Source organism: Otolemur garnettii, unplaced genomic scaffold (assembly GCF_000181295.1).
Source record: "Otolemur garnettii isolate 467f Iridium unplaced genomic scaffold, OtoGar3 scaffold00019, whole genome shotgun sequence".
Lineage (NCBI taxonomy): Eukaryota > Metazoa > Chordata > Mammalia > Primates > Galagidae > Otolemur > Otolemur garnettii.
In genome coordinates, this window is record NW_003852414.1 from 12,625,373 (window position 1) to 12,638,355 (window position 12,983).

Below are 12,983 nucleotides of genomic sequence, written 5' to 3' on the forward strand. Positions count from 1 at the left end.
TTGAACTAAATTTCTAAGCAATGATTAACAGAAATTTTCAGATATATTAGTTTCTTTAAAGATTTGTAATTGCTAAAATTAATATAGCTGAAGAGTCTTTACTTAACAGGTAGTTTAGAATTGTCTATATTTAAATACCCTTCAAATGTTAACCATCTTTTCATGTAAAAGTCATCATTTTATTACAAAATAGGCTCTAACTAAAAATCAATGATAATTAATATTATTGTGAGCTCTACTTGGTTTTTTTGAAAGTTTAGTTAGGTAATTCTGAAATTTAAATTGAGTGTAATCCAAATTAAAAATCTTTTTAAGAATCAAGGTCTAATATTTACTCGAAAGGGTTTAGTTTGGTGAATCTTGTGATTGGCTTTAGAGCTATTCCTTTTACTATAAAAATTGATATTAATTGGCTGTATTTACATTTTTCTGGTAAAACACCATTTAATTACCAATAGAAAAATACTACTTCTAGGATGACTTTAGATCTTCTATGTGTTACATAAACCTCACGTTTCGAAGTTATTCATTTTGTGCCATGATGCAATAGTACTTAAGGGCGTTATACTTTGCCTTTTTGGATATCATCAATATAGTATGGGAATAGTAGTGTAAGGCCTGTTCTCATTTTTCACTGACACTGAAAATTTGCATCTCTCTTATAATTAAAGTGTGATTAAGGTGATGTATTTAGGTGTCTATTTATAAGATACAATAAGATTAAGTGAAAAGATTCTGGACATGGAAAAGAGGAAAATCAGTTTTTGAAATGGAAGAAAACCCTTAAAGAAATGACACATATCTTGGACTAAAATAAAAGAAGAAATTAGCCTGAATTACTAAATACTATTAGGACCGAAAAAGGTCACTTTTAAAGATTTAAATGTTTTCCTCTCCCAAAGGGGCCACTGCTTACCAATTCCAGAAACAAGTCCAAGAATATGTTAATTAAGTGCATTGTGTCCTAGAAAGAATGAGGTTGACAAATTCATTTTTTTTATTCCTTCGATTAATAAACTGTGTGTCTAGTACATCTTAGATTTTTCAAATCTATAATGTGTATATTTACCTCTTGGAATTGTACAGTAACAGTGCCAAGGACTAACATGACCCCATAGGGTGAATCTTATGAAGCTTAACATTCCTGGCGAATTAAAACACACAAACCTCGGATCACTTTTTGAGTCTTACTTTACTGTAACGCTTGAGAGCCAGAATGTAGGTAATTTTTATATGATAGCACTTAACCTCAATTTAAAAAGCAATGATGGCTGGTACAAGCAGAAGTGGAAAATATGACATAAAATTAAAAGGTATCACAAAGACTAACCAGGAATACTACACGTCCCTCGCCATCCCCACCCCCATTCATGCCCTTTTTTCGGCCCATTTGTTGTTTTTCTCACAAGTATATCCTGACTTCTAACAGATTTTTTTTTTAGTTTAAATGAAACAAAAATACCAGAAACAGTAAAAGATATAAAAAGACGCACCATCTACTAGCAAATATACAACAGATGAACTTGTAACACTATTCTAAATGTCCAAAGACTTATAAATAAAAAATGTAAATTGATGGGTGGGAACTGTAGGAGGATGAGTGTGGAACGAATGAATAGATTGAGAATTCTCAATTTTCAACACCAATATTTTGTCTGTTCCAACTTTTCTATAGGTATGCCTCAAATGATTTCTTACACAAGAATTTCTCCCTATACCTTGAAATAACTAAATGATTACCATGAGGAAATGCAAGTTTGGAAAGAAGACCCGCAAAATGAAAGTGTTAAAATGCAAACAACTTCTATATTATTGCAAATGCAAAATCACCATCACTATCCTTTGACTGACTCTTAAGGGGTCTTTTCAAACAGATGCTATTTATGAACATCATCTGTTAACTTCTTTCTTGTAATTCAAAACTCTCGTCAAATGATGTTTTCATGACGACGTGTAAATATAATATTCCATTAGAGATCAATTCTAATTGGTTTTTAAAAATCCACCTTGGGAAACAGTGCTGCATAATAATACACAGACTAGTAACGAGTATTTTAGAAGGAATTTCCACAAAGTCCATTATAAATCTAAGTTGAAATTACTCTCTTGCCCTAGTAAGGTTTGGACCACAGGATTGAAATTACTTCTTCACGAGCTTTTACACACGATGACTTTGGTCTTGTCTACAAGACTCGCAAGCACTTGTTGGAAATCTTCATTTTTTAAAACTGTGACGTTTGCCAGGAATATTTTTCCACCACATGCATCACAAAGGAAAACAGGCACAGTTTCGGAGATGGGCTGCAAAAATTTGTTTCCAAAACGTGGTTTAAAAGCAAATGAAACGTTTTTCCCTTTTGAAATTCACTGTTACTCTGAAAATGCAAGAAAGCAAGCCTGTTTTGGTTAGGGCTAGCTCAGCCCTTCCTTTGGAAACTGGACTTCTTGTGTACAAAGAAGAGCTGACTACAAACAACAAATTGGGACAGTGAAACATGCTTTTCCGAACTCTTTTAAATCTTGACATTCATTTTCAAATCCACACGTTTGGAGAGATTTCAAGAGTCATATAATCAGCTCTAACTTTCCAGATCAAGAATAAAAATTGCCCCCGTTAGTCTCTTATCTAGTTATCACTTTATAAACATATATATGCTGCTTTCCCTTTTCTTTTAGCGCGCGAGCAGCAGGCTCGCCCAGCTTCCTTCAATTTCGCGGCACTTTGTAAAGGCTGCTTCCTACGAGGTTTTTAGCTGGGAAGCCCTCGCTAGCCGAGTCAGATCTTAAAACTTGCCGTGCGGAGCCCACTCGGCTAGAGCTCCGGAGGTCGGGGCGGCACGGGCAGGGACTCGGTCGGGCCGCAAAGCCCCTCCCTGGGTCACGACTCGCTCGCCGAGCAGCAGCGCCAGGGACGAACAATGGGGGCGACCCGGCGCAAGGCGCCGGGTCCCGCTTCCTCCGCCGCGCCCGCCGCCCGCCCGGCGCCCGGCCCCCGCCCACCCGGGCCCTCCGCGGCCGAGCCGTCGCTCTAACCCGGCCCGCGGCGCCTTCCTCCTGCGACCCAACCCGGTGCTCTCCCCACCGCCCGCGCGTCTGCTTCCCCCTCCCGGCCTGGCCGGCTGTCCTGCCCCGACTCCGACCTCCAGCGCTTCCTCGCGCCACTCCTGCTTTCCCCGCGGCCTCCTTCCTGCTATTTTGTGAACGTATTTTTACAGTTTCCCCCGTTTTTTCCAAAAGTGGCCGAGAAGTCTTGCTTCTATCTTAACGTTGATTTACTATTTCCCTCCGGAAAAAATTCTTCAGGAAACCCCAAATCTAGAAGGAAATACAGCTAATCCAAGAAAACCTTTAACCCTAAAGATACTCTACATTAAAAATATACATCTTAACGCAAGTCTGTCGTCGAAAACCGACCAAAAAAAAAAAAAAACTATCCCTTCTCTATTTCCTCTTTTAAAACTGTTATTTTAAACTCTCCATCCAATGCCCTCTGACAGGAGAACACAGAATGCGTCCAGCAGCACGCAGCAAATCAGAGGTTTTTATCTTACGCCTCCTGGGACGGGAAAAAAAGTGGAACGAGGACGAGGGAGCTTCCAGGGCAGAAAAGCAACACAATTCGCTGGGGACGCCGCCGGGCCGGGCGGGGGACCCGCGGGCTCAGGGCCCGGGAGCTGGTCCGTGGAGAGGAGGAGGTTTAAATAGTGGGGGCTGGAAGGGCGGTGGGTCGGCGCATGACGATACTTTGGGAGGAAGGATGGGGCAGCGGTGGAGTTGACTTGGCTTTCTCATCCCCCCACCCCCAAGGAAAAAAGAAAGTTAGAGGGAGGCGGAGAGGAGAACGGCCATCCCCATTTCCTCCCCACTACTGCGCGGAAGGGCTGGGGCTGCCGCGGGCAGGGAGAGGGCGCGGGACAAGGCGGACCAATAGCAGTCAACAGGTCCGGGCCTCGGCAGGGCGGCGTGGACGCTGGGTCCCCTCCCCTCGCTCCCCTGCCCTCCCCTCCCCCGCAGGCCCGACGCAGCAGGGGAGGCTGGGCTCGGCACTCCGCGCCCCTCCCGGCCCCGCCGCGGCCGCCTCCGCCTGGGCTCTCGCGGTGGGGGCGGGGCGGGAGTTCCCCGCCGGAGAATCCTCCCCCGGGGCTGGCGGCGCGGGGGGAGGGGATGGAAAGCGGGGAATGGAGGATTAGGAGGGACTCGAGCTCGGCACGAGCGCGGCCCGCGCGAGGGATCCTGGGTAAAAAGTGGCCGCGCGGCACCGGGAGAGCGCGGAGAGGAGCCGGGGTCAGAGGTCAGAGCCCTGGAGCCCGGCGCGCAGAGCCCCCCACGTGAACGCAGCGAGCAGGAGGAACCTTTTTGTTTTCGATCGCGCCAGCATGCTCCCCTGTTGACCGAGCTGCTTTTCCCGGCTGCTGGCTAGGGCAGCTCCATCGCGGATCTCCTAACCCCACCCCCCTTCCGCCGCCACCACACATCCCAACTCAACCCTTCCCTCCACTCTCTTCCCAGCCCCCCGTACAGGGCTTGCAATAACGCAGTAAATTTACTTTAACAACAAGTGGGGGTGGTAGCATTTACTCCTCCCTCTCTTCTCTCCTCCCCCTCCTATTGCTGCGGCTCTTGACACTACTACAAACCAGGACTATAAACATAAACATGTGTCATGTAACAGGGCAGGTAATATACGGATTTTGAGGTGGGGTGGGGTGGAGGGGGGCTTGGTCGCCGCTTGGAGGGCAGTAAAAGACCGCGTTTCACGTGCTGGACGGCTTTGTGGGCTCCCCCCACAACGATCCATTTATATAATGCCGACGGCGCTCGGTTCCTGATTGAGCCACACATCCCCACAAAGGCAGACTTGCCTAGAACCAGTGTACCCCAAAGCAAATACATTTAAATCCAAATTCCTCTCCTCTCCCGGTTACTGCTGCCATCTCTTGTATTAGCAAACAGTAGCATCAACACTTGAATCTCCTTTCCTTTTTAAAAATTCTCTTCCATATAGCAATAGAAATCATTTTTTCGACCTAAATACTACATCGCTCTCTTTCCACGGACAATACCTACAAATTTTGTGGCAGAAACACCTTCAAACAGCAAGAAAAGAAATTTGAATTAACTGAATTAGAAATCTGGTATGCAAAGCTTATATCTTGGGCTTTGCCTGTATGCATTTAGCACAACTTCTGCGGCAAGTTGCTTCGACTGGCGCGGTGGAGAGTTGCCACACCAAGCCTTTATTATTATTTAGTCTATATTTACACTGTCTCTCAACTTTTTTTTCATTCTTAGTTCAACAAGCCTAGCAACCACTACTTAAAGTAGAGTAAAGCGAATCCCCTTCCAAGCTTTTTGGCTGGAAACGGAGGGAAATACAGAAAATGTTCAGAAGGAGAAGTGGTTCCCTTTGTTCTTTCATTGTTTCTCTATGAACTGGTGGATACAAGGACAAACACTTACCTTCTCTTCTTTTTGCTCGAAAAACCAGACGTTCCCATCAGCCTTAAAATACACAATCCACCTTGAAAGTAACTACGAATGTTGGGAGAGTTTGTATTCCATTCTTTTTCGTTCTCTGCCCTCTTTTAGCGTAGGATTAAGTTGCCGAGCACGTTGCTGCAAGCTGTAGCCCCCCGCCTTAGTGAATCGGTCACGTTTAGGACCCTCTAAGTCCATCCTAATTCTGCCAGTAGAATTGAGGGCATTGGAGCTCTAAACTTTCAAAAGGAAAGGGGCCTGCAACTCTCCAGAAAACTTGCAAATACCCTGAAAATTTTTACCGTTGTATTTTTGTACCACATCACCAAATAGTATTTGCCAATAAATATTAGGTATTTCTTCAAGGAAAGTATTTTTTTAAGTTTATACTTAGCAATGCGCTACTTAGACAGATGGAGTAAAAGGCAGGTTTGTATCGGCATTTAACGGAATGAGTGCGTTTTCCATAACGTTTGTTGTGCCATGTGTTTTTTTTTTTAAACACAAACAAAATATCACTACAACTGAGAAGAGCAAGAAATAGATGTTTGAATTAAAATGTTCTAGAACAGCTTAAAAAGAGGCATTTACTTGAAATTTATTAGTGTAAAAATTGGCCTCACAAGCAAAAAGTAAGATTTTCAAAGTTAAAAGACTTAATTTTCACTCCATGATTCCAAAATCAAAAAGCAGATTTTCTGGTTAGTATGTAATACTGTCAGTGTTTGGTGCCCAGCTGGATGGGCATTAGTCCCCAAACCTTGTTTAAATGTGATTATGATGTGATTTGCTGATGTCGTGAATATGAAGTGATACTTGTGTGTCCATAAATTCTAGCTTGTGATTTTTTTGATCTCCCGCTTTTTTGTGTGTTCCCAGTAGCTGCAGCAGTAGAAGACAGTGATTGGCTCCAGTGCTCCTAGAAGGATTTGGGCTGAAGCCAGGGGAACAGAACCAGAGGATTCCCGTTCCAGAGACCATCAGGCTCCTCATGTCTTGTCTTTCCTCTCTCCTCTCATGGGTGCTCAGGATTTCAGTATGGCTGCAGCACCCTATAGGTAGGCCTCAGGACTTAGTGTCATCACTTCAGTTTCTTCACATTTGACCCTTGTGTGAAATAAACAAAAACGTGGGCAACCCAAATAAATTGTGGCTCTTGATATTTGTGTATTATTTAATACATGGAGATTGAACTCTACTTTCCCTGATTTTTTTTTCTTCTACATTCAAGATCAATTGTGAAAGGCCCTTATGTCTCATAGGAAAATATTGCAACAAAACAAGATAATTGGGGGGAAAGGCAGTTGCAGTAGGAAAAGTGGCTTTTCTTTGATAGCATTTAATTGGAATTAAAAGATTCTTGAGCTGTAAACATTCTTTATTTATTCAGCACACATAAGCAGGCATTGTTTTATCACCATCATAATTATGGTGTCCTTTAAACTGCCTGATAGCAGGAAAGATAAGGGAATGTGCATGCAGATTCAGATCAAGTCTCACTCCTTTCTTTCTTTCCCTCCCCCCCCCCCATTCCTTCTTTGGTCACTAGGTTCTCCCACTGCTCTTGAGATTAGAAGCACAGGCAGACTGTGGCACTCTCATTTCTTTCATCATGAAAGTGATTTGTACCACACTCTAATTTGATGCAATCCATAACCTTCTTGTCTTCTATGTTTAGAACTGCTTTTTAGCTTGCAATATGCATTATCTGAAGAGTTGCCTACTGCTCACCTGTATAAATTCTCATCCACTAGGGTTTGTTGCTTTACTTTTGTCTAATTTAGAAAGCACACTCTTAGGGCTTTTTCAGAACAAAGCCTCACAAAACCCCTTTACCTCCAAGGATTTGCAAATTTATAAAGGCTGCATTGAATTCAAGACGGGTCAGGGGGCAAAAAAAGGGTAGAAGGTCACTGCATTTTGATTATGGGTCAGTAGACAACATGGCATATACTCTGTGTCCCAAACTTCTGTTAAAAGACAGGATTTTTAAATGCCTACGAACAGAAGGATGGCCCCTTCTGGAGACTTGCCTTGATTTGTTTGGATGAAACAAAAAGAAAAAATATTAAGGAAAATATACTAAGTTATAATTTAAGAGTTTCTCAATTTAGCCATTTTCTCCTCCTCTATTCCCATTTTCCCTCCCCCCAAACAGAAGAGGTGTGTTATTAGATACATTTAGCTAAAGAACTATTGAGATTTTATCGTCCTCTATCCTCAACTAATTCAGCCTTATGAGACTTTATTTTTATTTTATGTTGTAAGTATTATGGTTACTTTTAGTTAGTGCAAGGGGCTTCCTTTATTCTTTTAACCAGGATACTGACATTGTTGAGTCCTTTGTGATGTTCCTTACTCTTTTCTGTCTGAATTCACTTTGAACAAAATGTGCCCAGCAATCACTAAAACAAATGTATATGGTTAAGAGTTGGGGGGGGTGGTCCTCATTTAAATTTACGTATGTATGGGTGAGAGCTTGGAAGGAAAAGGATTATTTTAAGGCTCTTCAATACTTTAATTATATGACAGTTGTAGTGTAGAAATGCAAAAGTACTCTTAGGTTTTCCTTCAGGTTTTCAAAAGAACTTTCCCCATTAGTAAACTACTCCTGCAAATTGCTATTGCATTTCCCAGCTAACCATTTAAAAGACTGTAAATGCCGTGTGCATTACTTCGCTCCAGAGGAAAGAGGTCAGACTGAATTGCAATGGTATTTAAACATAAAATACAGTGAAAATAAATCAAAATAGAGCATCTAAAGGTAAATTTAACACATTCATATGGAACGAGTAAAGACAAATATGTTCATATTTTTATACCCCATCACTTTAAAAACTGAAAGTGCTGATTTTTTACAATAAATGCAGAAGTGAACATTAAGAATATATTTCAATCTGTATTTGCTACAGAGGATATTCCTTTGGCAAGCAGCTTGGTTTTCAAAGCTAAAATACTTTCTAAGATAGTATGTAGATTATGCATTCCTCACTGAGTAAATAATCACATTTAATTAACAAACTCACTGCATATCATATATATGCCTAAATTCAAAATCAGTCCCTGGACCAAGAGAAGAATATACACAAAAATGTTAATTCGGGTGTATCCACATTTGCACATGCATTTGAGAAACACAGAAGTTGATTTACATCTTTTCTTTAAAAAGAATTTGAATACTATCCATCTGAGTTGGGTTCATCTTTATAGAGGCAGCTGACATGGTCAACAAATTTATCAAAGAAATCCCCTGGCTTTTGAAGAATAGTACTTTATACATCTGGATCTGCACATCCAGGCAAAGTAAGTAAATTATTGCATAACTTTAAGCATAATTGATAACAGACACCTTTAATTTTTCATTCCCATTCTTTTGGCCAGCTTTCGCATTAATAATCTAAGCCATAAATGTTGGTAGCTATTGATCGAAATCCCTGGTGTGCATGCAAATCCATCTTAAAGTCCCCTGCCTTTCATGTGTGAGCGCTCAGGGGCCTCTCCTAGATCTTTTTATCAGGATCGACCCCCAATGTGCCTGGAGAAGACCCCGGATATGCAACGTGTGCTGATGGCCACAAGAAAGCTGTCTGTCACATTCTCTGTGTGTGTGTGTGTTCGTGTGCTCATGTGCACACGCAAGCGAGAGTTCTCGAGCTTTAACACACACAATGATGGGGAAGTTAAAGGAACAAAAGAATGTATTAGACAAGAAGAAAGATGTGTAATAGGAGTATTAAAAATGTATTAAGTATAAAGGTGTCTGAGAGCATATACAGAGGCACTCACATAAATAGTACACAGAGACACACTGCCCCATCCCCTGCCCTTTATCTTTTTCTGTTTGACCCAACAGATTATACCTTTATTTAAAAAACAAAAACAAAAACTTAATATGCTACTAGTTTTCAAAACCACCCATTTTGCCAGTATTTGAAAGGTGGAAAGAAAGGGAGAGGAAAAGGAGGTAATTTTGAAATGCTCACTAAATCATGTTGCTTATGTACAGAAGGACTGAGAGAGAGAGAGAGAGAGAGAGAGTGTGTGTGTGTGTGTGTGTGTAAATCTTAACAAGAATGGAGAACAACTAAAACTACCTGGGGGGAAAAAGGACGCTCTAGCCAACCTTTTGTACTGTCTTCTCAAAGGCTTTTTCTGAGTTTACTATTTCTTGGCTGACTCTTCGGTCTAAATCTTAAAGCTGGGGGAGGGGAATGGGCGGGGGTGGGGGTGGGAGGGAGAAGGCTGGCAGTACTATATAAGTGCATCAGGAGGAATTTTAAAACGACATTATTGTTGCGGGCAATAGAAAGACTCTGGCCATTCTACTTTAAAAAACAAACACCAGCATCTGCTTTTCCTGGAAACTTCGCTTTCTGCTTAAACCTTGTGCATTTTGCCTCCTGTGAAAGTGAAAGAGAAAAACGCGGTGTGATAGATCCAGATGCAAAAGAAAGCCAACTCGGTGGATGGTATTAGCTGTGACGAGGCATTGTTCATTGCTGCCTCTCGGTTACGTTTAAAGCCTGAAATATCACGAGATCCATTCAATGATCCTTCTCTCATTCAAGGGACAAAAATGTAATTTGCTGTAGCTCTGATTTCTTGGATGGAAATGCTAGCCTTAGATTTCAAAGGCAAGAACTAGACATCGCGGTTTGTACACACATTGATTAAGTTGAAGAGCGGTGATTACATCTGCGCTGAGTGCAACAGTAGTCCAGGGCTGACTTTTCAAATCCCAACCTCCTGAGTTACAGACTCTCTTAAATAGACTTCCTTAATTTCCGGATGCACTTCTTGAAATTCCCAATTCTCTTCAAAATTCCTGGGAAATAGCAAAGGAGGTGTGGGTGGGGGTGGGGAACCGTGGCGGAGATTTCATCTTGTCAAGCAAACTACCTTTTTGTATGTCTGATTCCTGTGTTTTTATCCTTTTTTCGAGCCATACCTGTCCGTGCTAGCCATAGCAGAACAGATGAAGCTGCAACTTTTGAATGTGAAGAAAGAAATTATTGTACCATCTTTTGCAGGCTCAGAAATATCCGTTTATTCTTTTAATCATCCGGATGTGTCTATTTTTGGAGGTGCAAGGAAACGTATAAATGCCTGGGTTGCATTTATGTTGTATTTGCAAACATCGAACAGTTAAGAAGATTTTTGCCGAATTTTGCAACGCAGCCAACAAACCGCCTTGGGATCCGTGGTAATACAACTGGGAAGACCCTTGCTCTCATTTGGCAATATTTTGGATATCCTTGAAAACTACACCAAAATATGCCTTAATTTGACTAAGAAGAGGTTAAACCACATTGCTATTCATCCAAAGTGATTTTGTTAGAGCAGATGCTTGGCTTTCATGGAAAAACTGGGAGTTGTAGAAGATTCACCAAAACTACCAACCAAAGCGTCATAGACCACTGAAATAGCCTGCATTGTACATCAGCACTTTCTTTTCATCGTTATTACGTAAAACCTCTGGGAGCACCTTGGGCAAATGACATTTTCTTTGCTGCAGAAGGAAGGAATCTGCTCCCTGGAATTCTGACTTGTGAACAGGACCCTGGCAAAGGCTGTGCTAGGAACTCTAGGACGATCCCGCCTCCAAACCAGCTCGGTTAATTGTGAAAAGTGTACTCATTTCTGGCTTATCTATGCTTTGTTATGGCTCTGACGTGAAACTACCACCTCCCCAGCCCACCCCCCAACAGAGAACCGAAATCCAGTTGAATTGTTACAGTGTTTCGAAGCTGAAACCTTGAACTGCTTCTTGGTCAAATAACTTTGTTTCTGGTTGTAAAAAGGCATTGGGGGGGGGGGAAATCCAGAGAAATTCCAAAGGTAAGTGTGTATTGGGGTGGTTCACGGCGCGGGTTAAACTTTGGAGCTCCCAGCCGGTCCTCCTTCCCCACTCCTATAAGGGAAATACCAGGCTATTCTGCACATTTTCGCTTAAGCTCCATTTTCCAAAGGAAAGGGGGTGGGGTGTATCTATTTTGGCTTGATCATGTTTTTTAAATGATTTTCTTTGAAATGATAATAGCTGTATCAGTAAAATGCAAATAAAGAAAAAATAGGCAATATTTCTTTAAAGGCGAATATACGGTGCTTTTTTTTTTTTTCTTTTTTGAAGCGTACACGCACTGCTTCTGATGAAGTCTGTGAGTCAGGCTGTTTCTGAGCTCCGATAGTTTAATGGAAAGATTTATATACCGACTGTATTATTTACTTTGGGAGGGGAGGTGGCAGTATAAGGGTATGCTAATTAGTGGGAGATTTTGGGGGGAAGGGGTGGAATATCAATTTTTATTGCATCACCTGTCAGGAGTGTCCAATCAGCGCTGGCTTTAGGGGAATTAATTGATGAAGGTGTCTCCGGACGAGCTCACTTCACTCTGTCATTTTATTTGTAGCTAAAGCAGCGGCGGGAATAGCAGCTGCATTTCTTTTCTCTTTCTCCCTTCACATTCCATTATCATAGTGCTCCAATGGAGAAAGAAGGAATAGAGGGGCCCAGGTACTGATCTGCATCGGGGACTCAGACCACCACACTGGCAGATCAGAAACCGGATGGTTTTTTCCCTCTTTTTTAAAAAAACGAAAACCAAAAAAAAAGCAAGAATCAAGTCAGTGTAATTTCATGGGGTTTTTTTGCCCCAATAATTTCGCCTAGAGTTTGGCACTCCCTTCGCCGGGAATAACAGTCTTTGTTATTTTATTAGCAGGATGCCTTGAGACACACGCAGCATCTGGCGGAGGATTAACATACATACATGTGTATGTATGCGTCACGTATATATTTACTGCAAATGGTGGGGATCATTTAGTGCCCGAGATGGGAGACCTGAAGTCAGGTTTTGAAGAGGTGGATGGCGTGAGGCTCGGCTACCTCATCATTAAAGGAAAGCAAATGTTTGCCCTCTCCCAAGTCTTCACGGATCTGCTGAAAAACATCCCGAGGACGACCGTGCACAAGCGCATGGATCATCTGAAAGTGAAAAAGCACCACTGCGATCTGGAGGAGTTGCGGAAACTCAAGGCAATCAACAGCATCGCCTTCCACGCCGCCAAGTGCACGCTCATCTCCCGGGAAGACGTGGAAGCGCTCTACACCTCTTGCAAAACCGAACGCGTCCTCAAGACCAAGCGCAGGAGGGTCGGCCGGGCCCTGGCCACAAAGGCGCCGCCGCCAGAGCGCGCCGCCGCGGCCAGCCCCCGCCCGGGATTTTGGAAGGACAAGCACCAACTTTGGCGGGGCCTGAGCGGAGCCGCGCGGCCCCTGCCAATCAGCGCACAGTCCCAGCGCCCGGGCGCCGCCGCCACCGCGCGCCCCGCCGCTCATCTACCTCAGATTTTTAGCAAATACCCGGGCTCGCACTACCCGGAGAGCGTGCGTTCGCCCTGCAAACCCCCTCTAAACTATGAAACTGCCCCGCTCCAGGGAAACTACGTCGCTTTCCACTCGGACCCCGCTTATTTTCGGAGCCTGCTGTGCAGCAAGCACCCGG

At 43.0% G+C, this 12,983-nt stretch overlaps 1 protein-coding gene and 1 long non-coding RNA gene across 2 annotated transcripts in view; both read left to right on the forward strand.

The window, feature by feature from the left end:
• The window catches only part of LOC111724120, a 6,159-nt gene extending 4,221 nt beyond the window's left edge, over nt 1–1,938 (forward strand). Inside the window, exon 3 of the long non-coding RNA XR_002772471.1 lies at nt 1,676–1,938. This is a non-coding gene — a long non-coding RNA (uncharacterized LOC111724120). The remainder of the gene's footprint in view (nt 1–1,675) is intronic.
• Nucleotides 1,939–12,045: 10,107 nt separating this feature from the next.
• The window catches only part of SKIDA1 (SKI/DACH domain containing 1), a 3,000-nt gene continuing 2,062 nt past the window's right edge, over nt 12,046–12,983 (forward strand). The window contains exons 1-2 of the mRNA XM_023511480.1: nt 12,046–12,101; nt 12,201–12,983. Coding sequence (XP_023367248.1) covers nt 12,311–12,983 — 673 coding nt within the window. The 5' untranslated portion in view covers nt 12,046–12,101; nt 12,201–12,310. The remainder of the gene's footprint in view (nt 12,102–12,200) is intronic.